This window comes from Melanotaenia boesemani, chromosome 18 (assembly GCF_017639745.1).
Source record: "Melanotaenia boesemani isolate fMelBoe1 chromosome 18, fMelBoe1.pri, whole genome shotgun sequence".
Lineage (NCBI taxonomy): Eukaryota > Metazoa > Chordata > Actinopteri > Atheriniformes > Melanotaeniidae > Melanotaenia > Melanotaenia boesemani.
Window position 1 is genome coordinate 21,043,765 of NC_055699.1, and position 26,848 is coordinate 21,070,612.

The 26,848-nt window shown below is 39.4% G+C and overlaps 1 protein-coding gene across 1 annotated transcript; it reads right to left on the reverse strand.

The window, feature by feature from the left end:
• Nucleotides 1-26,848, reverse strand: LOC121629309 (tomoregulin-1-like). The gene is made up of 10 exons (XM_041968987.1): nt 24,866-26,848; nt 13,462-13,571; nt 12,795-12,924; nt 10,247-10,273; nt 10,061-10,151; nt 9,497-9,645; nt 6,388-6,435; nt 6,179-6,299; nt 5,526-5,687; nt 1-2,891 (listed from the first exon to the last, which is right to left on the reverse strand). Exons 1-10 carry the CDS (start codon nt 25,002-25,004, stop codon nt 2,807-2,809), a joined length of 1,062 nt encoding a protein of 353 aa, XP_041824921.1. The 5' UTR covers nt 25,005-26,848; the 3' UTR covers nt 1-2,806.

A 26,848-nucleotide genomic window follows, 5' to 3' on the forward strand; every position in this document is an offset into this window, starting at 1 on the left:
TTCAAACATCATAATTTAATTCTAGTTTAGCTACAACACAGTCTAAACATCAACTTCACTGGTTCATGCAGTACGCAACATCTACAGTAAAATCAGGCTGGATTCCTGCAGGCTTCGCCTGACCGAGATCAGCGCAGGTCACGACCATCTCGGTTTGTCGTGCTGAAAAGTCAAAGCCATCTGATCTCAGTGCAGCGGCACATGAAGGAACCTTGGCCCAGCTTATCGATCTACGCCTTCTACCACAAATGAACAATCAACATGGACGACTTTGTACCATTGTTACAAATTACATTAAAAAAAACTCAGCCAAGTCATTTAAATTATTCTCGACTTGTTCAAACACGCACGCACACACACACACAGAAAAAAAAAGAAATCCATTTCCGGAATGGCGTCATCTGAAAATTAACAATAAAATAATTATAATAACCTGTACACGTCAGCTTGTACCTCATTATTTCATAAGTAGAAAAAACAGCATTTTGGTTCTCAGGTGCATCTCATGACAAACACAAAACAGATAAAATAATGTTGACATGAAAAGTGATTTCTGTCCCTGTGAGACACCGCAAAACAAAAGACAACCTTGAGGGCTTCAGTGGTCCCTGATAATCCTGTAGCCCCAGTGCAGAGCGCCCCCTGGAGATTTAAGGCGTTATAACACGTTTGTGACAAAGTAAAGAAAAGTTGAGCCAAACGTGAGTTGCAGAGCTTAATGGGAACAACCTACACGTTGAATCTTAATGGTTTGTCTGGTAAAAAGCCAGATTAGAAATTAATTGTCTTCGATATGGAAGAAAATTTTAACATTTCCAATTCAATCATATGACTGAGCCCCTTTTAGACTGGACATATGTAACATTAACATCCTGACCAATGTAGTAAGATGACAGCATTTAGACATGCATATGACGGTGAGGGGAAGTTTCTTTAAAAAATGATGTATTTCCATAAAAATCCATGTCATCACGTCCGTGTCAGCGTGTGCTGGGTGAGGACGTCACCTGACTTTCCCTGTTTTTCCATGTTTCTGCTGCATCACACCTGACTCAAACGGACGGGTCATAACAGGCTTGTGCAGAATTGGACAAGTTGTTGGAGCTCCATCATATTTGAGTCTGTGTTGCAGCAGGGAAACATCTAAAGCCTCGTTTCCACCAAAGGGTCTGGTTTGGTATAGTACTGGTTGGTACACGTTTCGCGTTTTCACAGGCAAAAACTGGGAAGGAAACCAGAATATTCGACTCGAACCTTCCCACTTTTTGGAACCCTTCTGTTGGAATCCAGATCTTACCAATCCAACTCAAAAGGGCGGAGCTTGACACACTGCAATCCGTTGATTGGTGGAAAAAGTCATCACTTCCTGTGTGACATGGCACTAAGAACAAAGTGGCAACACATACAGTGGACTTTTTGTTGTTTAAAAGCCAGAAAACAAGAAGAAAGAACACAAACTGCTGGATGTCCACCATTCTCCTCCTTTGTGTGTTGCTTTCTTTTGTTATAATTCAAGGAAGGCGTCACACTGCTATCACATCAGACTATTACGTAGCTGACGCATCTGTCACTATCCAACCGTTATGCTGCGTACTAGGTAAAGGTATTTTAGGCTGTGGAAATGCCACAGAGATCAGGATTTACCAAACCAAACTGCATCGACCCGGACCAGTCGGTGGAAACGCGGCTTAAAACCTGCAGGCCAGCAGCCCTTCAAGGACCAGAGTTGCTGATCCCTGCTTTAGAGAGTTCATAGCACTCAGTAACGAGTGTAGCTGTTATCTGCCGGGAAAAGACACACCACTAATCTGAGTGTGTGTTAATGTAACTGCAGCAGAATTGCATTTATATGGATTTGGAAATCCATGTTGACTCAATCAGTTGGCATCAGATTCTTGGAGAGTGGTGTCTGAAAGGGGCTTTACAACATTTGACTCTGATATCCATCCATATACATTTTTACAATGTTTGAATTTCATGAAACTGGAGCATTTTTTTCCATTTTCTTTAAGATTCCAAATTTCAGACATATGTTGCACATGTTAAAAACACCATCTTACAAAGCTAACATCAGTCCAACACCCAACAGCAAATTGATCAGAACAAAGTCTAACTGCAACTTGCATGTAAACCCCTGCTGAAGGACTTGCAATGTTTACAAAGCGATAATAAAACCAGCAGTGCTGCTGCTGCAGCGGCTAAATATTAAAGTGTCTTCTATGCAATTAAACCTAAAGACTAATTCTGGCTCATCAAATTATATCAATCATGTTAAAATTCAGATCAATTGCATCTAATTTCACTAAGCTGGCAATTAACTTTTAGACCTCATGATTTTGGTGGTAAAAGTCTAAAATAAGTATTAAATTTCAGATTTTGCTGTCAGAGTTCATTCTTAAACACAGGCCATGTGAACAAAACAAATATTATTTAGGAATAATGCAAAAAAATGCCGAAAAATAGTATAAATGTGCGTCCCACAGGTTGTGGATGGTCCAGCATGATGATACAATCAGATAACTAATATCTCTGCTTCCTGTCGGAGGATCCACAGTGTTCCCAGTCTGAGAGGACGGCAGCAGCTCGGCAAATGCAAACCGGACGGTACCGTCCGCAAACAATGCAAAAGAATCAAACGTGGAGGGAAATCTGAAAAATAAGGCCCCTTCTGAACTTACAAATTAGGTTAAAAAAACAAAGGGGGAAATAAAGAGGCACCAAAAAGTCGATATAAAACTGTCTGTGTGGTACGAAAACTGGACTTGTTGACTTTTTATAAAAAGATGAAGAGGAAAGAAGTGAGCAGCTACATCATCCTGGAGGAGGTTCCTGACGGGAAGTGGCCGAGATGCTGCTTCTGTCTGCGGCCACGTTTCGTCTTGTTGCATCGCCTGCAGGACACAACAGGAAGTACACGTTACCATGGAGTGAGTGTTGTTTCTATGGTGTTAGGATGTTTACGTCACTGAATGATCTCAACACTATATAAAACAGTATTTCTCAGTCCTGGTCCTCAGGACCCACTGCCCAGCAGGTTTTAGATGTTGCCTGGGTGAAATGAATCGCTCATCAACAGGTGTGGAAAGAACTCGATGAGGACGTCCATTAATCTGAATCAGGATTTGGAAAACATCTAAAACATGCAGTCCAGTGGGTCGGGAGATAGATGTCGCCAACACTGAAACTACTGTCTTGTAAATCCATTATTTCTAAATCACTATTTTGCTTCTCAGGAGTATGTCATCATAACAAATACAAAATCAGATTAAACCTGATTTGCAGTAGTATTGTATGTTAATGCGTTACCACTGATGACCACTAGGAGGCTGGTTTCAACTGCATTCACGTTCCTCAAAATGGTAAATAAAAACATTTTTTTTATCATAGTGTGATCAGACAGATAAACTCTGGATCATAATTCTAAAAGTAATTTAAAAGTAAAATAGATATTAGGCCTTAAAGATATGTATTTAGTTTAAAAGCTTTATAACAATGTTATGGAATAACCGGAGTGCCAAAAATACGTAATAAAATTGTATTGAATAATAAAAAGAAAGAGGGAATAAACTCAGAACTAAATGTGAAAATATGAAGATAAATGAAATAATATACAATAAGATAAGTCCATATGAAATTAAATTTTTTTATAAATATTCACATTTGTCCATTTATTTTCAATTTGTTTTTTTTCAATATAAATTAAAGATTTCATTTTAAATAAATGGAAAACATATTTGAATATGAATAAAAAAAGGTTATATTAATATTAATTATTTTAAATTTTAGTTTATAAATTTATTTATAAACTTTATTACATTTATTTATGTAATATTAGTTGCTGTTTTTCCATATAAATAGACATTTTTTATCCATTTTTCCATTGAGATTTCAATATTTTTTTTATTTCCAGTAAGTTTTTGCTTTTTAATCACATTTTCATTCGTAGCCCATCCTTTTTGAGCCATAGTCAGCCTCTGCCCCCAAAGTCCATTAAGCCACTAAAATTTGAGCATGAGGTAATAACAATAATAACACATTTTATTTAAAAGTGCCTTTCACAAACACATAAAGACACTGTACAATAAAAACACAGTATATTAGGCATAACAATTCAAATACAGAATTGTAAGATAAAAGAAAAAAAATCTGTTGTATGAGGAATATTACTTTCACCATCACTTATTTCACCTTAACTACAAAATCTGTTTCAGAACACATCTGAAGAGACAAATTGACACTGAAGTTACTAAAGATTTATGTAATTATAAATTACATTGTCTCAGAAGAACAGCCAAGTCTGTAAAAAAAACATATGAATTTTAGTGTGGCCTGTGAAGCCCTTTTAGATGTGATGTGAGTGTTACATTATAGCTAAATTAAGTTTTAGACCTTTAAACATTTCTTTTTCACAGCACTTCCAATGTAACATCAAATTCCTCGACCCAAACAGGAAGTTAGTGAACTAATAAAATAATAATAAAATAGTGAACACTGTTGGCAAATCACAACAAAGCTCATGTGATGGAGATTTTAACTACAGTGTTTGTTAGTGACTTAAACTCAGAACAAAAACATGTCAGAAAAGCAATGATTACCTGTAAATAATGATTATTTTACACATAGCCTGAAAAGCAAAGAGGAAAAATAAAAACAGTATAGAAAAATAAATAATAATATAGAAAAACAGACTAAAACTTAAAAAAAATAAATAAAACTATTATAATAATAATAATAAGTTATAATTCAGTCTATGATTCTAAATTTATTAATTTCTGTATACATATGCTAATATATTTAATCTTTCTTTCACAGATTCATTTGTTTGTTTGTTTTTTTTGTTTGTTTTTTGTGGCACTCCTGTTATTCCATATTCCAAGTTTTCTGCTCCTTCTGTCACAATATGGTCATTTCATGCTTTAAAAAACTCAACTTAGTTGCAGATGAAGGCAACCGTCTAAAATTCAAGACAGCCGAAACAAATATCTTATTAAACTTTTAAACAGAGTGTGTGACGTGGACACACTGACTGTTGTGTGTGTTGTAATGTAGCTTAGAAAACCTGAACTCAGCAGGAGCTTTATGAATAATGTAAAATGATTTGAAAAATTAAAGATGGGAGGCTTTTATTTGTTTTCTCAGTGGTTGTGTTTTTCTGCTCCTCACAGTTTGGTTTGTTTCTTTTTTCTTTTTAGCTTCAGCTGTTGATGAATGAACTTCCATCTGTGCAGCATTGATCAGAACCCTGATTCCTGTCAGCTGAATGAGACGAATCATAGAGTGTGTGCCCCCTGCTGGCCAAGAGTCGTCACTGCAACCACTAACCTAGCTATTTACTGCTGTTCACCTGAGTCCACATCACCTTAGCTAACTAATATAATATGTTCCATCGGTAATGGAGGATCTATATATCGATAAAAAGTCACCTTCAGGGAAAGAAAGAAATGTTTAGTCTCTGATTTCTGAGATTCTAAACTTCTCATATGTGAAGTTGTGAACCTGCAACAGTGATGTAACTGAGCGAGTACCTGGTGAAGCACATCACCACGGCAACAATGACAGCGATCTGAACGGCTCCAATGATGGCGGCGATGAGGACGTAGTGTAGCTTCTGACCACTGGGCACCACATAGAGGATGTTGAAATCCAGCAGCTGGTCACAGTGAGGTCCACCGTACGCTGCATCACACCTGAGACGCACACACACGCCCATGGTTAAATGTGCAAACTGGGAAACTCAGGACGATCGTGGAGAAACTTAAGGTCAACAAATAATCAGTATTAGGCATTTTCTGGGTCAAAACCTGAATATGAGCCATTATTAATTGTTTTTATTTCTACATTTGTTATTTGAACACAAAATCAGAGAATGTGAACATTTTTATGCTTTTTGTTTTAAAACAGTTTCCTTTAAATTGATTTTTTTTTTTTTTCATTTAATATTTAACAGTTTTATGTTATGTTTTCCATCATTTTAGTTTCAGAGTTAGTTTGAACTTTTTGAGTCTCTTGTAAAAACTTGCCCTGGATTCAAACAGATACTTAAATATTCATAGTATCTGCCAACGTATTTTTTACGATGGAAAAGATGGAAGCAGCCTTAAAGATTCTGGTTCCTCAGAAGATTTTTGCATCTCAAACTGAGGTCTGAACCGCATCAGAGACCAGAAACAGGTGTTACCTGCAGGTGGGCCGGTTGTGTCTCATTTCACACTGGCCGTGTTCACAGAACTGGGCGTAGTCCTCAGAGCAGGGGGCGGGGTTGTCTACAAACTCCTCCCCCTCACCAGGCTTGGGCACAGCTGGAAAACAGAAGGGAAAAACTCTGGTTGGTGATTGGCTGCTGTAATAAAGGCGGCGTAATCGCTGAGTGAGGCAGCGGTGTCTCACCATAGATGTCTGGTTTGGACCTGGTGCCGTCATCCTTCCTGCTTTTATCTGAAACCACAGAAGAAGAAAAATATTTTTCTCTTTTTGTTCCTAAAAAGTCTGTGATGGACTTAAGTTGATGAAATATCAATAAGATAATAGCTTTCCAGTTTTTTTATGACTGTGAATAGAATCTTTAAATGATTTGAGTTGCTGGTTAAAGACAAAAACTAATTAGAAGTAAAAAAAAATCCCAGAAGACAAAAGTTGAAGTTAAAACTTAGTTTGACATGGTTCTAACGAAGCATTTAAATCTGCCTGCAGCTTCTTCAGTTTGATGGAAATTGTTTGCTGATGCTTTAATCAGGAAGTCATGACTGGAGGACCAAAGTGTGTTAATGTAATGTGACGGAGCAGCGAGGAGAAAGGCTGAGCACACACACACATCAACACTGCTGGAGGGTGAAGTCACGTCTGCAGGAATGCGCTGCTACTTCTGATGATGATGATGATGATGATGATGAGATCTCTGAATGCTCGTTTGAGAATGTAGAGTCACTGATTCAGAACAAGTCCAGGAAATGTTTGGTGGTTTAATGTTCTGTCCAGAAAAATCTGTATTTGTTATATTGAGGTGATAAAACTTTCAAAGAGTTTCTACCCTGCATCAGTCAGAATGCTGAACTCTCTTTTCTGCCTGTTCCCCTCATACGATACAACTAACAGTAACAATAGATAAATGGCACATCAGTGCAAATTGTGCAATTTTGGACTCACTTTTTAGCTCATATTGCTATCATCTACCTCAGTTTATGCACTTACCTATTTTTCTATCAATTTATTGCTGTTATTGTCTAATTCTTTGCTTATATTGTTTGTTAATCTTTTTAATCTCCTATTTTTAATGTTTGGGGTTGGGGAATAAGTGTGAGTGTTTGTGTATGTGAGCAGTTCTTTGTAGGTTACGCAGTGAACTTACGTTATATGTGAGACATGCAACGATAATAAAAAGCATTCTGATTCTTAAAAAGTTTTATATGAAAGGATAAGTATTTTACTACTCCTCTGAAGAGAAGTTATGGTTTTTAAATAATGAATTGTTAACCACATTGTTCCTGAGGATGATGACATTCTGGATCTTTCTCACATACATAATATTGCTTATGCTACAGGTATTTCTAACACTCATTTATATGCAGATGATACTATTCTGTTCACCTCTAAACACTGCTCTGACTTCCTTACAGCCCAGTTTCATCCGTTTGGAGTTGGCTTTTTTAAATCTTCATCTCTGATTAAATAAAAGTAAAACAAAATGTATAATTTTTTACAAGAAATTCACCACAGGTGCAATACCGTGGAATCTGGCTTGATTGGCTCTCCTTTTATATGCACCCCCTACCCCACGGCCATCTGAACTGCCCGTGGACTTTTTCTTTTTTAATAAGATCTTTTGCACTGTATTTATTTACTGTATGTTTGAAGATGTCTGCCTGTGCACATGTGTGGGTGTGTAGGTGTGAGTGTGTAGTGAAGAGCTTTTCAAAAATTTCGTTGTGTGCAATAAAAATAAAATAATTATTATTATCAACACCTTGCTTTCCAAATTAAGGATTTTTTTGTATAATAACAAATCATCTTTCAAACACTGCAAAATACTTGTTAGTTAAAATATCAGTCCTTCCATTATCTGCTTATGGTGACATTATCTATGGAACTGCTGCTGAGAATCTCCTCATTAAGCTGGATGTTATCTTCCATGCCATCATCTGCTTTGTTGCTGGCGCTCCCTTCAGCACGTATCACTGTGATTTCTATTCTCTTGTAAACTGGCCATCACTCCCGATGCTGATCCATTGAGAGGGGTCTGGCTGCAAAGCTCCACTGTCAGGACACCTCTATCATAATGCAGGAAAAAACAAACTTTATCACGCCCACTCTTCCCCCACCAACTGCCACACGGGAGCCGACTAGACAAGAAGAAGAACAGATTGAACTGGTAAGACCCTGTAACAGTGGCAGGTTTCTCTACAGCTTCATCTGCAAAACGTAAAATGTGGCTTTTCTGTTTGTCAGCGACATATCTGTTGCGTAAATTGAGTTATATTTAAAGCAAGTAAGGTTGAATTTGAATACAATGAAAACTTAATGGCAATGAGCAGAACTCAACTGAAAACTGAAATTAAAGGTGATAAAAATAAATAAAACAAAATTGGCAAATATGAAACTATAACTGCTCATGTTGTCATTAGTGAAAATACGTATCATCCAGATCTTAAGAATGTTACGTCTTAAGATCTAAAGGCTTACAATTCAAATACATATACTGGGCTGATCATCAGCTATTAATATTTTCCTTATTAAAATTGGCTGATTGTGCTGAAAACATTCAAAATGTTATTATTAATAAAAAAGTATGTTGTTTTTAAGAGAAGGACTTATCCCAAAAGCACGAAGAAGAGTCTAAAAAAGCAGCTGATTAACAGGATCTGAAAGTGATGTCCTAAAGAAACTGGAACAAATCCAACAAAGACCTGAACCAGGACCTGAGAGCTGCATCTGGACTTCCTCAACATTTTGACATGATGCGTGCAGAACCAGTGATGAAGAGGAGGACAGAAAATGAAGAGCAGAAGGTTGTCTTGTTAAAATGAGACCAGCTGGTTGCTCGGTAATCCGTGGAAATCCTGTGTGTGTGTTTGGGTTGGAAACCATCACTGGGAGCAGATTTCTGCACAATAGGATGTTTCTGGCCCTCAGACCTGGTTTCAGGGTTCAGGTTTCTGTTATGAAGTCATTAGTGAGTCCTCACAGATACAGCAAGACGTGTGTGTGTTTAGATTGAGGTCAGATCATCATTCAATATAAATGAACTGAAAACATTTTTCTACCTTTTCTCTTTTCCCTCCTGACTCCCCTCCTCCTCTTTCGCCTTCTTCTTTACCATCCATCCCCAGATCCTTCCTCCCATCTCTCCTCCATCCATCCCTTCCTTCTCTCTTTTCCCCCCCAACAATCTTTTCTTAATGTATTTTTCTTTTTCTCTTCTGTTTTTTTGGGTTTTACATGTAATATAATGTGTTTATTAGATGCGTTTTTTGTGTAATTTTGTATTTTGTAGTGTTGTTACCTTGGCAACGGCCTACATGCTTGATGTCGATCTTGAGCTGTTTGAGGCAGGACGCCTCCCGGACATGGCAGGGCGTGTCGTAGGTGACGCCGTCGCTACCGCACACCGGGTTGTCGTTGTGGCCGTTGCACACGATGTTACACATGCAGCTGAACACACACACCACAAAACACACAGTAAACCCGGATGTCACCTCCTGTGTGTGCGTGCCAGTGATTAGCTTCTGGTTCTGTTGAGGCTCTTTCATCCACTAGAGCTGCAATCTTATTTTTGTAAATCTCAGTGTTTGTTTTTATTTATTTTACACAAACTATCGAGTCATGGTTTATTTTCCATAAGAATCTGGATTCAGACAACTATAAAAATAGTTTTTCTTTTTGCAAAATCCCTGCCATGTTTTTTAAAATTCTGTTAACAACTGTTTTGCCCTTCATCTCTCTCCCAACAGTATGCTGTCTTCATGTTTTATTTCAGGATTAATTAATAGATGCATTTCTATATAACAATGACTAAAGTAGTTTTCCATAAGAATCAGTTTGTGTGCGTGTGTGCGTGCACGCTCACAGCATATCCTCCGAGTCTTCATCACATTCAGCTCCAAACTTGCAGTTTCCACATTTCGAGGCCTTTTTCCCGCGACCGGAGCCTTCGTCGTCTGCAGACACAAACACGGATGCAGCAGCTTGTCAGCTTTCACGTGCTGTCAAAATGCCCAAAAGTAACAAAAAGTCTGTGAGAACACAAATTTACCTCCATCTCCAGACCCCGAGCCAGCATCTGACAGACAGACAGACAGAAGTTAGCAGCTGACAGGAAAAATACAGAAAATCTGAAACATCTTCCGCGTGAATTTCTGACAGTTACTTGCTTTTTATATTTGCTTATTTTTTCTGGTTTTAAAAAGTTTTTGTTCAATATTTTTAAGCAGTCTTGTGTACGTTCATGCTTCTCATGAATTAGCTCAAAGTTCAGTTCATTAAATTGATTGAAGAGAATAAAAGAATGAAGTTGAGAAAGAAGAGAAATTAAATTAAATTAAATCACTTATACCAGACGCTAAATTCTATCAGATAAAAAAAGATGCATGTGGAACATAATGTGTGGACAAAATTTTTTTATTTATTTTATTTTATTTGTCTGGATAACCTTTATCAGTGTGACAGAAGGTCTTTTTCTGTCAAACTGCTATTTAAAGCTATTTTCTTCCCTAAGAGAAAAAATGCAAACAAAAGAAATATTATATCTTCTTACACTGGATAGATGCTTTAACTCCACATCTGTTTTGATTAGAAGTTGATAAATCTGATGTTTTGACTTGTTCAAGTGCAGGCGGTAATAATATACTCTGAAATGTTAGATTTAATTTTCAGACAGTACGTCATGTTCCAGTAAATAATCCTAAGCAGAGGAGGTGTTTGATGTGCACGCAGCTTCTCTGCACCACAGCTGCTGCGGAGCGTTGCTGGTTTTTTATGCTTGAGTGCACAATGCATCATGGGTAAATAATGTGAAGTTGGTGTAGTGCCAGGATGATGTAGACATGGACTGTCATACTTTTCTTTGCAAATTTGAACTCGTTCGTACACAAAACCTGGTTTTAAAATCAAACTGGGTTTTTTTTTTTTTTTGACTGGAGATCATTCCTGCCAGCAGAACAAGACATTTTTATCTAATTGATTATTATTCTTTTAATAAAAGAAACAAAAAACTTAATTACTAGCTTCTTAGCATGTACCGACCATAGCCACTTGTAGAATTGTGTGTGAAGTTGAATTATGCTAACTTAGATACGTTATGGTGGTCGGGCAACTTTGTTTTCAGTTGGACTGCAAGTTTAATTAAAGCAGACAGAAGTATGAACTAATCTAGGAGCTGCAGGTGAACTATAGTGCGATTAAAACACCTGAGCAGCTACACATGGATCCCAACTAAAACGTACTAAAACATATCATCTAGATAAAATAAAATAATATGCCACACTTAATTCATTACAATTTTAACCTACATTTTCATACACGAAATAGCCAAAATGTGGTATAAAAGTAAGTAAAATTCTCAGTGTTTTGAATGTTTGGGGTCACCAGAGTTTTGTGATATTAAAATGAGGTTCCAAGCTACAAAAGGTTGGGAACCACTGCTCTAGGAGTTTGCATCCCAATGTATTTATTTGATGACATAAAATGCTGTTGTGCATGTCTTCAGGTTACCATCACAAGGACATTCGATTTAAATTAGTAAAAATTAATAATTAATAAAAATGGATGCATGTTAACATAGAAATGCCTGCAATTATTTCTGCATAAAATAGGATAGTTATGTTTTAAGTATGAGTTTTAAATGGATTGTTAAATGTAGTTTAATGATTTTAAACTTAATTTAACAATGTTCTACTAACTACTAACAATGTTCAATATTTCCTGCTGATAAAACAGTAAAAGGGTAAAATAATTGTCCTGATTAAAAATAGACTAAAATGCTGACAGTTTTTGTTGACTATCCATCCATCCATCCATCCATTATCTTGACCGCTTATTCCATTACGGGTCGCGGGTGAGCTGGAGCCTATCCCAGCATTTTAGTAGGTGAGAGGCAGGGTACACCCTGGACAGGTCACCAGTCTGTCGCAGGGCCAACACAGAAAGACAAACAACCATTCACACACACACGCTCTCCTAGGGAGAATTTAGAATAACCAATTAACCTAACATGCATGTCTTTGGACGGTGGGAGGAAGCCGGAGAACCCGGAGAGAACCCACGCATACACGGGGAGAACATGCAAACTCCACACAGAAAGGCCACCACCCTCAAGGTTCGAACCTCCCCCCAGCCGAGATTCGAACCGGTGACCTTCTTGCTGTGAGGCTGCGTTTTTTTTTTTTGTTGTTGACTAAAACTAGACAAATAAAATTAAGTTTTCTTGGACTAAAATAAAGACTAAAGTACTCGACTTATAGTCGACTAAAACTTGACTAAATAAAAGCGGGATGAGGTTGACTAAATGTGATAAATTGAAACTGAACTTAAAAAAAAAAAAAAGAAACTGGACTAAAACTGAGACTAAATTTAAAAACGGCTGATAAAATTAACACTAGTCCTTATATATAAAAACCTTACACAGACGCCTACTTTTAGTGTGTATTTGAATACTAATTTGAGCAAATATTTCAGGTTTTTTCCTCATTTTTTGTTTGTCATTAAATGAATAAACCGTGTTGTGCTGTTGTTGTGAAAAATGTGTGTTCATTAGGTAGAGATGAACAAGTGAAGGACACCCGCACATTCTGAGTGCATGTTACCATGGTAACAAGGTCCCTCCGACATGACACTGATGGCTCTCTGTTTCTTGCAGGCGGCTCTCCGCAGGAAACACTCGTTCTGGTACGTGTCTCCATTGGAGCCGCACACGGGGACATACTTCTTGTTGCACTGAAAGATAAAAATTTTATTTGCACCCAATCGTTCACAAGATTCATCAGCTTCATCGCCTCCCTGAGCGAACCTGCAGCTCAAACTGATTCTGGATCAGCTGATCTAAAAATGATTTGTTGGAGAAACATCTGTGTCCTTCATGCAGGAAAATTTCAGTATAGTTGGAGGTAGAGCTGCCCAATATCCTAAAATGCTCATAGTCACAATGTAAAGATCTGCAAAATCAATATTGCAGAGACATTTTGCCCCACAAGTAGCTCTTATCTATACACCTGAACTAAACACCCCATACTGAAGCATTTATTTATATAATGCCAGTTATATCCTCATAACAGTATTCAGCCATGATATTGAATATTGTTTTCTTGATATCATGCAGCCCTGGTTAAAGATAATAAACTATGACATTAAAAAAATCATCATGCATATCTCTTGAAGCTGATGAAATCATAAAATGCAGCAAAGTCTGTTTAACAGATACGGTAATGAGGAATGAGAATTTGGTCTCTAGAGGGCTCTGTGTGTGGGACTCACATGGAACTGACAGACACACTTGATGTCGGCTCCGTTTTCACGGCAGGTTCCTCCAAAACGACACGTCCCGGCGTCACAAACACGCAGGTCGCTCTTCTTCTCTGACAGGTCTGAAACAAAGAAAACAACAAACAGCTGATTACTGCTTATGGTCATGAGAGTCTGGTGGGAAAAACTTCTAACCAGAACAAAATATCCAAACATGTCACACCTGAACGAACCGGTCACTTTGCTGCCCGAGTCTAAATATGCAGAAAAATATGGAGCAGAAAAAATCCACAATTTACAAAGCAAAGCTCCACAATATGTTAGATATTAGATTTTTTTAACAACAATTTAGCAACCTTTTTGGCCAAATACTATATATGACATGGTGTCATCCACAGACTGCCATGACAACCGAGTCCACATGATCCCAGTCTTGCTTCTGGTTTATATCAGAGTGCAGTTTAAGATTCTTTTACTGACTTGGAGAGCTCTTTACAAACAGGCACCAGGTTATATCAGAGGGCTTCTGCACCCACATCTCCCCGGCAGGTCCCTGAGGTCCTATGACCAGGGCCTGCTGATGGTGCTCCACAGACATCAACAGAGCCTTCTTCTCAGTGGCTCCCAGACCCAGATTGGTGGACTCTGTGGTCACTTTTAAAAGCCAGTTAAAAACAATTTTTCTGTTTATGCATTGTTGGTAAAGTGTTTAGTAATTTTATATCCTGAAAGGTGCTATATAAATAAAGTTTTACCTAATACTTACTTATATGGCACCATCTTCACAATCACAAATATATACATATATATATATATATATATATATATATATCGGATATCTCATTTAGTTTAAAAGTGGCCTGGGTTTGATTTGGAAAAATTGGATTTGTGCTGTTCAGACTGTCTTAAAAAATCAGATGTGGGTCACACAAGGAAAAAAAAAAAGTAGGATTTGGGCCACTTTTTCCTGCAGTATGAGTTTAGCCTTACTGTTACCAACACTGGTCTCTCAGGTACCAGCGCTGCCTCATCACTGACCACATCAACCAGGTTGGGATAATGCCTCCTTCTGCAGGGTTTCCTCTGCACACTGCTGAATAGTCCGACATTTGTCCTTTTAATCAGGCTTAGAAATAAGCCAGCATTAATATTATTGAGTTCTTTTGTTTTTAACCGTTTTTTTGGTAAATGCTGCCTTGATTTGCTGGTTTTATCGTTGGTTTACTTGTGTTCATTGGTTCAGCTCCAGTTTTATGTTCTGTTGATATTGCCTTCATTCTGTCGTCTCATCTCCTGTCCGTTATGCTTTGGTTCTAGTTTTTTCTGTTTTTCCCAACTGTCGCCTGTTATTTACCCCAGATTTCATCAGTCCGCTTTGTTTTTCAGATTCCCGTGTTTTACCTTTCCTTTCTCTTTGACTCACTTGCATCCCCTTATGAAACCACCCTGTCCTGTATACAAACTTCCTGGTTTTTCCTTAACAAATCCCAGATGTTGATCCTTCAGTGTCAGTCCTGCTGTGTTTTCTGTTTTTTTACCAGTTTTATATATTATGATTATCCAGTTGTTAATATTCCAGCACCAGCAGCATTTATCTAACTCCTCTATTTGGCTGCCATTATATGCTTGAGCATACTTTTTTACAAACTCATATATCACCATATCTCATGTTTTCAATCAGGGTCTTGGTCTAAAGTCAGATTTTTTTCTGAGTAAAGTAAAGGACTGAATCAAGGTGTGAGCTTGGGCCAAGGAATGCCATCCAAGAGTCCTCTGATGTTTTAGGTTGGAAATATGACACTGAAGGGCCCTCTGGTAGATTTCACAAACTGGGAACTTCTGAGTTTATATGGAAGTCAACATGAGCCATCAAGAAACACACAAACATGCTGCAGGAAACTGACACACACACTATTATTCAGGCTTGTAATTTCCTGATGGCAGCTGATTGGACGTTGGCATGCCGGCCAGCCAATTAGAGGCTGTAATTACAATGGCTGTGACCTCAGCCTGCCCTGTAATTAGTAAATACTTCAGAGTGCTGAGCCAGCTACATCCACCTGCTCACACCCACACAAACAAAGTGTGTCTTCTCAGGACTCTCAGCCTGTTGTTGTTGAGCTTCCTGCTGCTCACATGAATCCAGAGGAAGTTGTGAGACAACTGGTTACCTGGATATGCTTTTACTGGATCTGTAAAAGCCCTCGTTATCACCGCGGTGAGCTCAGCCTGCCACCCTCTGAGTGTTTTCACTTCAAGAATTTTCAGGCCTGTAAAACTTGTTGGTGTTGATAAAACCTGCCACGTCTTCATCTTCCTGTGGAGAGTTTTGACTTCTCCACACACTAGCCACACAATGCTGTCCGGTTGCCATAGTTACCGACTCCCCATCTTCAGCTGCAGCTTGTTTACAGACAGACAGGTCTACAGAGACGTCATCAGGAGGCTCCAAGGGGAGTCACGGTGAGGAAACCCTGAACTCACACCTGTCAACAACACACAAACCTGAGTGTGTCAGGAGCTCCAGTTCAGCACATCTGAGAGCTGTGAGGTCACATCAACCCAAATTCTGGTTCAGAGCAAAGTTAATCAGTTTAACTTCATGTTGAGTATCAACAGCAAAAGACCAACGGAACAGACGTTAGTTTGCTCACTTTTACTCCCATAATCCCATAATTTAATTCTACATTATTAAAAATACACAGTTTGGTGCTGGCTGGCTCCGCGATGACTCGGCACCGCCACTCAAACAGAACGAGTTCCTTCGACGTTCTACGTGGAACATGCAGCCGTCTGACCTCACCTTTCTGACTGTAGGTGGCAATCTGCAGATTCAAACATGAAATCCTCGGCCACAGTTGTAATTGTTCATTCTGATGTCGTCAAACGCTAAGGAAACGTTACCAAAACTACAGGTTAGACATCAGGGGCGGGTCTGGGTTATTTTTGATGGGGGGCAAAGCTGTCCAAGAAAAGGTTGGCAAGTGAAAATGAGACCTTTCAAAGAAAGGTTGTAGATTTTATTAAACAATGAGCTGATCTTTACAACTAAAGTTTTCATCTAATGTAAAAAGTAAAGCTAAATTTATAATAACAAACAGTCAAACATATTTGTCTTACGGAGGCTCCTGCGTTGTTTGGCTTTAATCCCAGTTGGAGACGCTTCTACTTTAATGACAACAAGGAAAACTTCACTTGAGCCAAATCACAAGTTTTATCAGTGTTTCTTCAGATTAATGACCGTTTATCTTCATACCGCTGTCACATCTGGTGGTTTTTAGGCTTTTACATTTTTTTTATAAAATTGAAACAGTTTAAACAAATATTTTCACCCATGTGAGCAGTGAGCGAGTTGATGCTGTACAAGTGCTGCTTCATGATCAAGAACTTAAGAGTTCTGCTGAAGAACATCATGAAGAAGTACATTACATGCTGCCGACACTTGCATTTTCACATCTAAGGTAATAAAAGATAAGTTACATGGAGTATTTGTTAGAATTTGATTGTCTAGTCTTGGGGTGGTACCTGGGGGGGCAGTCAGATTTTCTGGCCCTACCCTGGTAGGACATTTTTTGGGCTGGATGATGCAATCTTTCTCCGAGTCATAAATATATTAGATTCTCCTTCCTCTGCAGTGATGGTGGAAATGTGTTTCTAAAGGTGGAAGTTGTGTTTGGTTCTGTCTTTCCACTGTAGATATCTTAATCTTTCCTTTGAAGTTTGATATCAAACTATTTTTCTTTATTTCTGAGTCATTACTCTGATCCTCTATCATTACCTGCACTCCTTCCTTTCTTCTAGTGTCTAATCTTCTATCACTATATTTGTTTCTGTTCTTTAACTTTTCTAAATGTGCTTCAGATATATTTTTGTTTTAGTTTGAGTGAAACACCTCCTGCTGCCTCACGTCTGAAATGTGCCTTAATAAATAAAAGTTAGCTTGACTTGAACGACGTAATTAAAAAGAGATGTTTGGCTGGCTTCAAACTCAGCAGCAAAGGAGAAAGAAACAGTTTCCATGTGACTTCTAAAGAGATGTGGTGTTACCACACCGGGCTCATTTAGATTTCTGAGTGAAAATGACTGAGGGTTCAGGGAGCTGTGCGCCGTGTGGAATTTTCTATGCATCCATTAATTTTCTATACCACTTATACCAGTTCAGGGCAGTTCAGGGCAGCAGGGAAGCTGCAGCTGATCCCAACAATTAGCGGGTGAGAGGCAGGTACAGCCTGGACAGGTCGCCAGTCTATCGCAGGACTGGTCTGTGCATGTTTGATAAATAACTGCATTTTTATTGTATCTGTAGGATGGAGTTTAGAAAGGTAAATCCGGGCCCTGGTTGGAGAGGCTGAGCGGTCCTCTGAACTAACAGGCTCTGAAAGTGTGTCACAGCGATGAGAACTGCGATGAGTCACTGAATCTAAACTCCATCCCGAAGAGTCAGTGAACTGAACACCATCGTCTCAGAGCGAGATGGACCAGAGACACTCAGTAGTTTAACAAGAACAAAAGGGTTTGCTTTCTCTGGCCTGGAAGTCTCGTCCAGCGAGGGTAGAAATCTGTGATGTGAGATGCAAACCAGCTGCTACAGCACATTTTCCAGTCACACCGCTACCAAAGCTGAAGTTCTGAATCTTGACCAGCATCAAAGGTAAAAGACCTCTACGTTCTTCAGTAACATTTACATAAAAATCTGTTCATATATGAGCTCATAAAGGAAAGTTTATCTGCATATATACGCGGATTTCACATGATTTTATTTGCTCAAGCTGCGTTACATATAGAAACACAACTAGTTCTTCCAAACTGACATCGGAGGTGGAGGAAAGCAACAATTGTCACCGTTGGTTAGCAGGGTAAACAAAACCTGTGTAGCTGAATTTCAGAAAACCTGTCTCAGACTTGAAGGATGAGCAGACGAAAAACATATTCTTTCCTGGTTCTGATCACTTCAGTTAAAACTGTGAAAAACAACATTGAATTTGGTGCAGGATTTGCTCTCTGAGAGCTTCCTGCAGAGCTAAGAAATAACTTTATTTTTTATAAATGGTATACATCCTCCATCCGTTATGTTATTTAAATCATTAAAAAGGACACAGATCAAGGTTTTTATAGATTTATCTTATAAATAAGAAGATAATTCTGCCCCAATATTCCCATGAGATTAGCTAAGTAAGTTTTCTGCTGTAGTTTCAGTACTGCAGACCTGTGGTCAGATTCTCATCCCGACCTTCATCTTTTTCTAACTCTGGAGGAATCTCTCTCTGAACTGGTGGCATTTTCCAGCAAGCTAAAAAATAGTCCTGAGAAAAAGACTTTGAGGGGATTCTCATGGCTATTTGTGCTAGTTTCCTAAAACGAGTTGATGGTGGAAGCCATCTTGGTTTGATGTGGAGACGAAGCCAACCAGCTGGTTAGAAATGGTTTCCATCCTTCAGGGACAGAATGTTGGATGATGCAACGATAGTCTAAATGGTTGGATGATGATGATGAAGACCTGGACACTCACCTGAGGGAGGAGAAGCTGAACTTCAGCGTCGAATTGAAATGAAGCTCTGAGAATCAGCCAAGAGACCACAAGAGACTAACCCTCTTTCTCTGTATCTCTCAGTCTCATTTGTCCGCTCACGCTCTGATAAATTCTTCATCACTCTATTTGTTTTTTTATTGTCGCTTCATCTTTCCTTCTCTCAAACATCCAGAAAAACACAAACATGTCTCCAACAAAAGTCTAGGGATGCCTGAACATCCCCTCATACATCTTCCATCAGATACTTCAGGAAACTGATCCCACCTCAGACTGCAGATTTTAAAGCCTCAGCTAATACTGAGGTCACCATCTTTGCTTTTTCTTCCAGAATAAACTGAGACATCATTTAAACCTTCAGCGAAACAGTCACGAAGAGACCAAACCAGCACATTGTTTCAGCCTTTGGCCTGATTTCTGAATCCCTGAAGGTTTTACTGTAATTCAGACTCAGATTTGGTTCCTCAGCTTATAACTAAAGCCTGGTACACACAAAAAGGTTATCAGGCTGTTTTTGTCCCAATTTTGCCCCTTCCTAACCAAGGACGGCAAACGCCTGATTATCCTGACTCTTATAAGTTTTTTCTGTACAATTATCGTTTGGTCTGAGGTGTGTTACGAGCAGATTTGGCCCGATAATCCGCTACGAAACGGGTCGTAGCCGAGAATCGGAAATATTAAACAGCTTTGCTGGGGGGAAAGGGTGGCCCTTGGGCCTGTGGGGCGCCTGCCCTCCCTCCAATAAAAATAATAACAATATCAAGGGCAGCCATGTATATCACATGTCTCCCTTGGTAGAGCAAATCTGTCAAGCAAAATATGGCACACAGACCACCGTTCTGTATGTTAGGATGCTGGACAGGACAGGGTAACAAAAAAAAAAAAAAAAAAAAAAAAAAGGAAATATTAAACATGTTAAATGTTTCTGACCTGATATCTTCATGTGTGTGAGGAAAGCCGACGACTCATGAATTGTGACTGTGCGAATGGTGACATGGAACGGAATGTAGCCAATCAGAGAGCGAGCTGGCTGGGGAACAAGATAGTATATAAGTAAGGGATAATGCCCAACAAGGTGTCCATTACCATAGATTAATGGACGACGCGGAGGCGTGAACCATCCAACGCTGATACCATGGTCACTTACGAAAGAAAAAATATTAAATAAATTATTAATGTGTTAATGTTGTTTTTCACCGTTAAAATCGTAACTTTTTCACAAGAAGAGGCTGAGTGGACTATTTCGTTGCCAAGGTAACCAGCTCTGACACAGTGACTGCAGCTCGGTTAGCTGCAGTTTTGTTACGTGACACAAAGATCATTTCAGAGAGCGGGTGCTGCTCTTACAGCTTGTGTGCGTCCAGAGGATGATGCAATATTTTGTTTGAAACAGTCAAAGTCCACAGATAGTTTCTTACATCGTTTTTATTGCAAGAAACATTATCAACCATTCACTCTGATCATTAAATGTGTATCAAGAAAGTTTATCCTAAATCGTTTTATAATGTTATCCACCATTTACTCTGTATCAAGTATGTAAGTAAGGTAATTAAGACAGAAAGACAGGCGACGACCTATTTTAAATTAAATGCTAAACTGCCGTTGATCGTGACATTTCATAAAGATACTGGCATGTCCATAGTGGCGTTTGAAGGACAGAGATTTAACGTTTGTGGACCCTGACCACTGCTGGTTGGGACGCTGCGGGACAAAAATGTTTCTCCATTCTTGTCTTTCCTGGACTGACGGAGCCCAATAAGCCTGCATCTGCTTTCACAGACATGATCTGGTGTGTCTGCTGCCCGGCGTCTGAGTTTCTGTTGCCACGGTTACCAACTACCGTTTAGTCAACAATAATTTAAAACAATGAGTCTATTTGACAGGAACTTCTTTCATTAAAAAGTGATAATGAACACCATCCAGCCAATCACAATCGAGTATACACCCAGACCATGGTATAAAGTCTGTGTTCACGCCGTCTTCAATCTGTTATTTTTTCAGTTCTGGCTTTTTCTACTAACAATAGTCCCAAGACCACCATCATTCCCTTGTCCTGTATCTCCTCTTCCATGCTGGGTGTTGTGTTTTCTGGTTGTTGCTATGGTTCTTCTTCCACATTTTTGTTAGATCACGTTTGGTCACGAGAGATGTCCGGCTCAGAGGACTAGATTGTTATCAGTTGTGGGACAGCATCGTTATGTGTGTGTTGTTCTGCGATTAGATTATTGAAGCACACAACACACAGTACGATCAAAACTGTTTAAAGAGTGATTTTTTCATCTTGACATGTGAGGTCTCGACCAGATAAAAAAAAACTCATAAGATTAAAAAAAATCCTTATGCGTCTACCAGGCTTAACACAGAGGCAGAGTAGAGCGTCTTCCCAGGAGAACATCTGTGATTAAGCTGAGGCTTTCAAAAAACCTCTGAAAATAAAAATCAAACAAGTCTTCCTTTAGATCTTTAAAAAAAACAAAAAAAACTCAAAGCCGACCTCAAACAGATGGAAGTTATTTTAGGTTTCTGCATTTCTACATTTAGATCATAAAAGCTTAAAAGTTCCACATAAAACCAGCTCCTTTGGATTTTTCTCTGAAACAGAGGGACTACTTTCTGCAGCGGATGAAACTAAAGTGGCAGCACGAAGCATAATTTATCAAATATAACTGTCATTAATAAAAACTTTGGACTGAAAACTTTGTTTTGATTTAATTTTATGTCTTTTGGGTTTTTTTTCTAGTTTTAATGTGACTCATAAAGGAGCTGCTACTGCTGCTGCCTGTTTCTTCTTTTTTCCTTTGTGTTTTGCATTGTTTGGGTAAAAACAGCTAAATCTGATTAAAATTTCTGCCATTTAAATAACTGATCATTCATATTGATTAAAAAATACAAATGACAAACTTCTGCTGGTTGAAGCACGTGGCCATTTGATCCTTTAAGAGATGCCACTTCCTTCGATCCAGGTGTGTAGGAGAGCATCACGTTACACTCAAAAGAGGAGGATCCTGTTCAGCATCACATTGATCTCATTGGGCTCCTCAGGGCCTTTTAGAATGAATCTTCACTCTGGGTCAATGCAATGTGAAACAGTAGCAATCTACCACAAATAAAACTTCATATTTTGGGGTTTTGTGGACATTTTTGCAAAATGTTTTAAAGGAAGACAAAACTGAAGGAAAATGACCTAGTGGTGTGACACCAGTTTGATACTGGTAGACTTTTTTTTATGTATAGTGTGCTTAAAACATTTTTCCCCCAAAATAAAGAAATTCTAAAAGTCCTGTGCTGTATATGTTGGGATTTTCTCCTCTGTTCCCTTGAATAGTCTTAAATTTACCCATTAAAGGGTTAAATTTAGGTCACAACTTCTGAATTTGTCTCAGGTCTGTTGGAAGAAAAAACTGCCACAGTTTTGGTGGAGTGACCCGAACTAGTCGTCCAGCGTTGGTTCATAACCAGCTTTGAGCAAAGAACTGGAGTCATCTGACTTGTTACGTGTCATCTTTTACAGTCCACTTTCTAATTAAAAACACGTCAATAATTTTACCTCTTCAGCTTATGTTCATTTATCCACTATTAACCATCTTTACAATTTTTTAAAATCCAACAGTACCGCCATTCTCAAGAATTCCTGGTAATCTGCGTGCTTTAAATTTCAACAAAAATTTATTTTAATCAGGCTGATACCACATATTACTATGGTGATCAGACACGTTCCAGCGATTGTGCTGCTTTTATAATCTTGTTTCTGTGTGTCTTGAATTCAGCTGTGCCAGCTTGTCCGTTATCCTTCCTGACACTCTGTCAGCTCAGTTTATGGAGAACGTTGTCCTCTGTAAATTAGCTTAAAAGAACCTGGACATTGTCATCTGTCCACGTCTCATAGCTCCATTTTCAAATGATAAAACACAGACTTAAGTTTGTAAAAGTAAAATAAACATGTTTACTGGCTTTAACACACAGTTAACAGAAGTGCAGAACACTGCAAGTATGTTCCACCAATCAGAGTTCAGCAGCCCCGCCTCCAGACCTCTCAGATCCTCTGTTTCTTTCCAGCACTCCATTGTATCTGCTCATATCTCAGCGATGGGGTTAAGACTCCTCAAACCTGCACTATTTACATGAGCCTGTAGAAGTGATTCCGATCATGACATGCTTTTACATTCAGTGCATGTTTGAACAGAATAAATTATTTTGACAAGCACAGAATTGTCTTACTTTCTGGAAACTACCGTAAAAAGAAGAAACTGTGATTTGAGATGTAAACACACAGCTGCGTATTTATTGCAGTCTTACCAATTTCATTTTCTCCCCTTCTTAATAATTTTAAATTCTTTTAAAATATCAAGCAATGTATTTGTATTTGTATTTTGGTCCGGCCATGTCCTCCACAAGACCTAACGTTCTTTCTTTTCTTTGATAGGCTTTATTGAATAAAGCGAACAGTGCAGCACAAGACGTAACGTAAAGTGTGGACTTATGTTACGCTGACATAACAGGAATGTGCAGAAAGAATAATTTCAACTCAACATGAGGAATGTGTTTTTATGTTTGTCCAAAGTTTGATCATACTGACCATGATCAGACCAGAATCTTCTTATTTGTATGTTTATATGAAGCATTTTTATTCCGATCAGCATTTTAATCTAAATAATTGTCCTTTTGAACATGGCTATTGAGTCTTTCCCTGCTTTTAAAGTAGCACTACGTAACTTTCCGACCTTAAAACTCTACCTTTCTGACTCGTTTGATGGCACAATGACTCTTATTAAGGCACATTTCTGAAACCGTCGGTGCCCAGCAGTGTCTCAAAACTGAGAAACCGCACTTCACATCGTTTTGCTTCCAGGATGCTGCGTCATGTTACAGCTGAATTTAGCTTTACACATCAAGTAACACTCCAGCAACTGGATATCAACACACTGGCTGTTTTCAATGCACACCATGGGTGACTCAGCAAAAAGTGGGCATTATGGAAGAAAGGTTTGAAAAGAGCTAAAGAAAGGGTCAGAGCAAAATATTAGACAACAGTAAACATCAGACTGATTTTTGTTGGCTGGTTAGAGCTCAAAAGACACGCAAGAAAAAAATGCCAAATATGTCAAGGTTCCACAATGCTTGTTTAAATCTTCTCTTCAAGCCCACCTTTGTCGACTGACCTATGCCACACAACTTCTCCTTTAAAGTGAATTGTCAAGGAGCCAACAAATTAACAATGATCAGCTGGACTCACAGGAGCCACCATCTCCATGTTTCATAGTGAGGATCTGTTCATCATCTCCGGGGGGCCACATTTGGCACACAGACCCCTATCTGCCCCCTGCTGCTATAAATCTATGAGTGTGTGGCTGCAGTTTGATGAATTTGGATGTGCACATACACTCACACACACAACTTCCCATTTAACCTCGCCCTGTTCCTTCAGCCTGTAATTAACCCGAGAATAGAGCAGCTCAAAGTGAGGAGTGGTCAACACACACACACACACACACACACATACACACATCTCTGAGAGCAACATGGCTGCTCTGGCAGGTTAAACATCTGTTCAGTCTTATTACATCAATGCACACAGGTGCTCTTATTAACTCTCCTGTTGCCATGACGACTGCACTGATATTACAGAAGCTTGAATCTCTGTTATCCTTGAGATGCATCCTCTTTCATCGTTCTGCGGTCGTCATGACAACTGGAAAAAAAACCAAAACAAAAAATAAAAAACACCAAGATGCATGGGACCACAGCAGCTGGATCACGTGATTACTAAATAAGTGATGGGAGGGTAACAATAAGGCTGCCTGTGACCTCTGACCCGCAGCTTCAGGTGTGTGTGTGTGTGTGTGCGTGCGGGGGTAAAACAGCTCGTGAAGGGATGGTGATGGGACTCACCTGGGCAATTCGCGGCCTTCCCGGGACCGCAGTCCGCGCTGCTGCTGCCTCCGCCGCGGGGGAACGAGCTCCGGACGGCGGGGAGAAGCAGAAGGACCAAGAGGGAGGAGAACCAGAAGGACCGGCACACAGAAGCCATTATGGTGGGAGGCAGGGACAGATGGGGGATAAATGGATAGATGGAGAGGAATAGAGGTGAAGGGGGTGAGATTTAGGGACAGAGATATAAGGAAACAGGTAACAAAACGGAGACGGAGGAAAACAGCAATAAAAATACTGTTTTCCGGGACTCTTTAAAAAAACTATTAAAAAAACAGCCTAAATATAAAAACACTGACAGAATGAAATGTTGCAGCCAAAAAAAAAAGAAAGAAAAAAATCCTTAGATCCTTCTTTTGCCCATGTGTTTCCTTACAACTCCTGTCCGCTCTCAGGATAAAAGCTTCATGGTGAAAGAGGCTGAAAAAACGACGAGAAAGCCGGGAGAAGAGTTGCAAACTGCAGACCAGGATAACAAAAGCGACGCAGGGCCTGGGGCTTCAAACACACACCGACCCCCCACACCTCCGCCACCCACTGAAAACAGTGTGCTCACAGCCCGGACCGAGCCTCCATCCCCCAGCCCCGCTGCCTCGCTCTCAAACCGGCGGGGAGAAGCGACCGCGAAGCGCAGCGGAGGGAAGATCCAGGTGAATGTCCCAAGGGGCTTTCAGCAGCATCCAGGCCGAAGCGGAGCGAGTGTGCGCCGCGGAAGCTGGAGCGAAACAGTCGGTGGGTCGGACCAGGACTTTTTTTTTTTTTTTTTTTGTCCTACCGTTCTCCACTGAATCACATCAACAAAGGCCCGGACCACGTGACCTGGAGGAGACCACTCCCACGGAGAAAAAGAGAGACAGAAGAGAGGGGAGGGGGGCAGGCACATATCCCTGCATGCTTTGCAGCGGTCCTGATTCAGACAGCAAGTCATTAAAAAGATGACACATGCAATAATCCGCTCTCTGCTGCTGCGCTGCAATCTGCTGCATTTTAATAAACGCTCATCTTGGTGTCATTCACTTTTCTCAGAAATCAGGCTGCTGGACGCGTGATGATGGGACTGTGTGGGGGATGTTCACAGAAAACATGAATCAGAATCTATGCTATTTATTTACATACGATTATACCTGGTATTATCACCGAAAATGGGGTGTGGGAACAGATTGCAGACACATCTGGGCTACTTTTCCCTCATTTCTGGTTTTGACAATTAGGCCAAGCCTAGCTAAAAAGGACCCACCCTCCACCCCACAAACATGCAGATTTGGGCCAGTTCTGGTGGATGTGATTGAATTTAGGAAGCAACACCTGATTTAATCCCACGAGTCACAGCCAAATGTGAGCCAAAGATATCATGGGCCACATTTGGGCCAATGATTCTTATCCTTGCTGTTTGGATGTGTTACCTTTCCTGCGCTGATCCCTTTTCTACACTTTCATATGGATTGGTCTTTGTTCATGCAAAGGGAAACATAAAATCAAACATTTGTTTGCATGGTATGATGTATTATCTTTAAGGCCTTCTGTGGTGCTGTGCAATCTCAAATGACAATATTTGCTATCAAGTAACGAATTTAAAGAAATTCAGACTCTCGTTGGATTTTGTAGTGTTCAGATAAGACATGGAAGCTCTTATATGTTTAAATGTAAGTCTAAAGCTGAGAACACTGCATCTTCATCAGGCCCACTGGGGCAGCAGTCAGTCTATACTTACTCAGCTGACTCACATCAGCTTGTCTGGATCTTTGTAACAGGAACAGGACTTTTTGGAGATAAAAACTATCAGGAGACTTCAGCATTGAGTTGTCTGACTTGTAATTTACTGTTTGCTTGTTATTTATGTTTATTACACCAGGTGTGTTGATTGTATCTTAAAGAACCTGGGTTTACCCAAACCATGTCATACGTGTAATAATCCATCAATCTACACCAGTTCATCTTTTCAAT

Coding starts and splice junctions, on each gene's coding strand:
- LOC121629309 (XM_041968987.1), bottom strand. CDS start 25,004: ATGGCTTCTGTGTGCCGGTCCTTCTGGTTCTCCTCCCTCTTGGTCCTT. Junction 10,152..10,246: donor CTCGGGGTCTGGAGATGGAG/GTAAATTTGTGT, acceptor TTGTGTCTGCAG/ACGACGAAGGCTCCGGTCGC. Junction 6,300..6,387: donor GTCCAAACCAGACATCTATG/GTGAGACACCGC, acceptor TCTGTTTTCCAG/CTGTGCCCAAGCCTGGTGAG.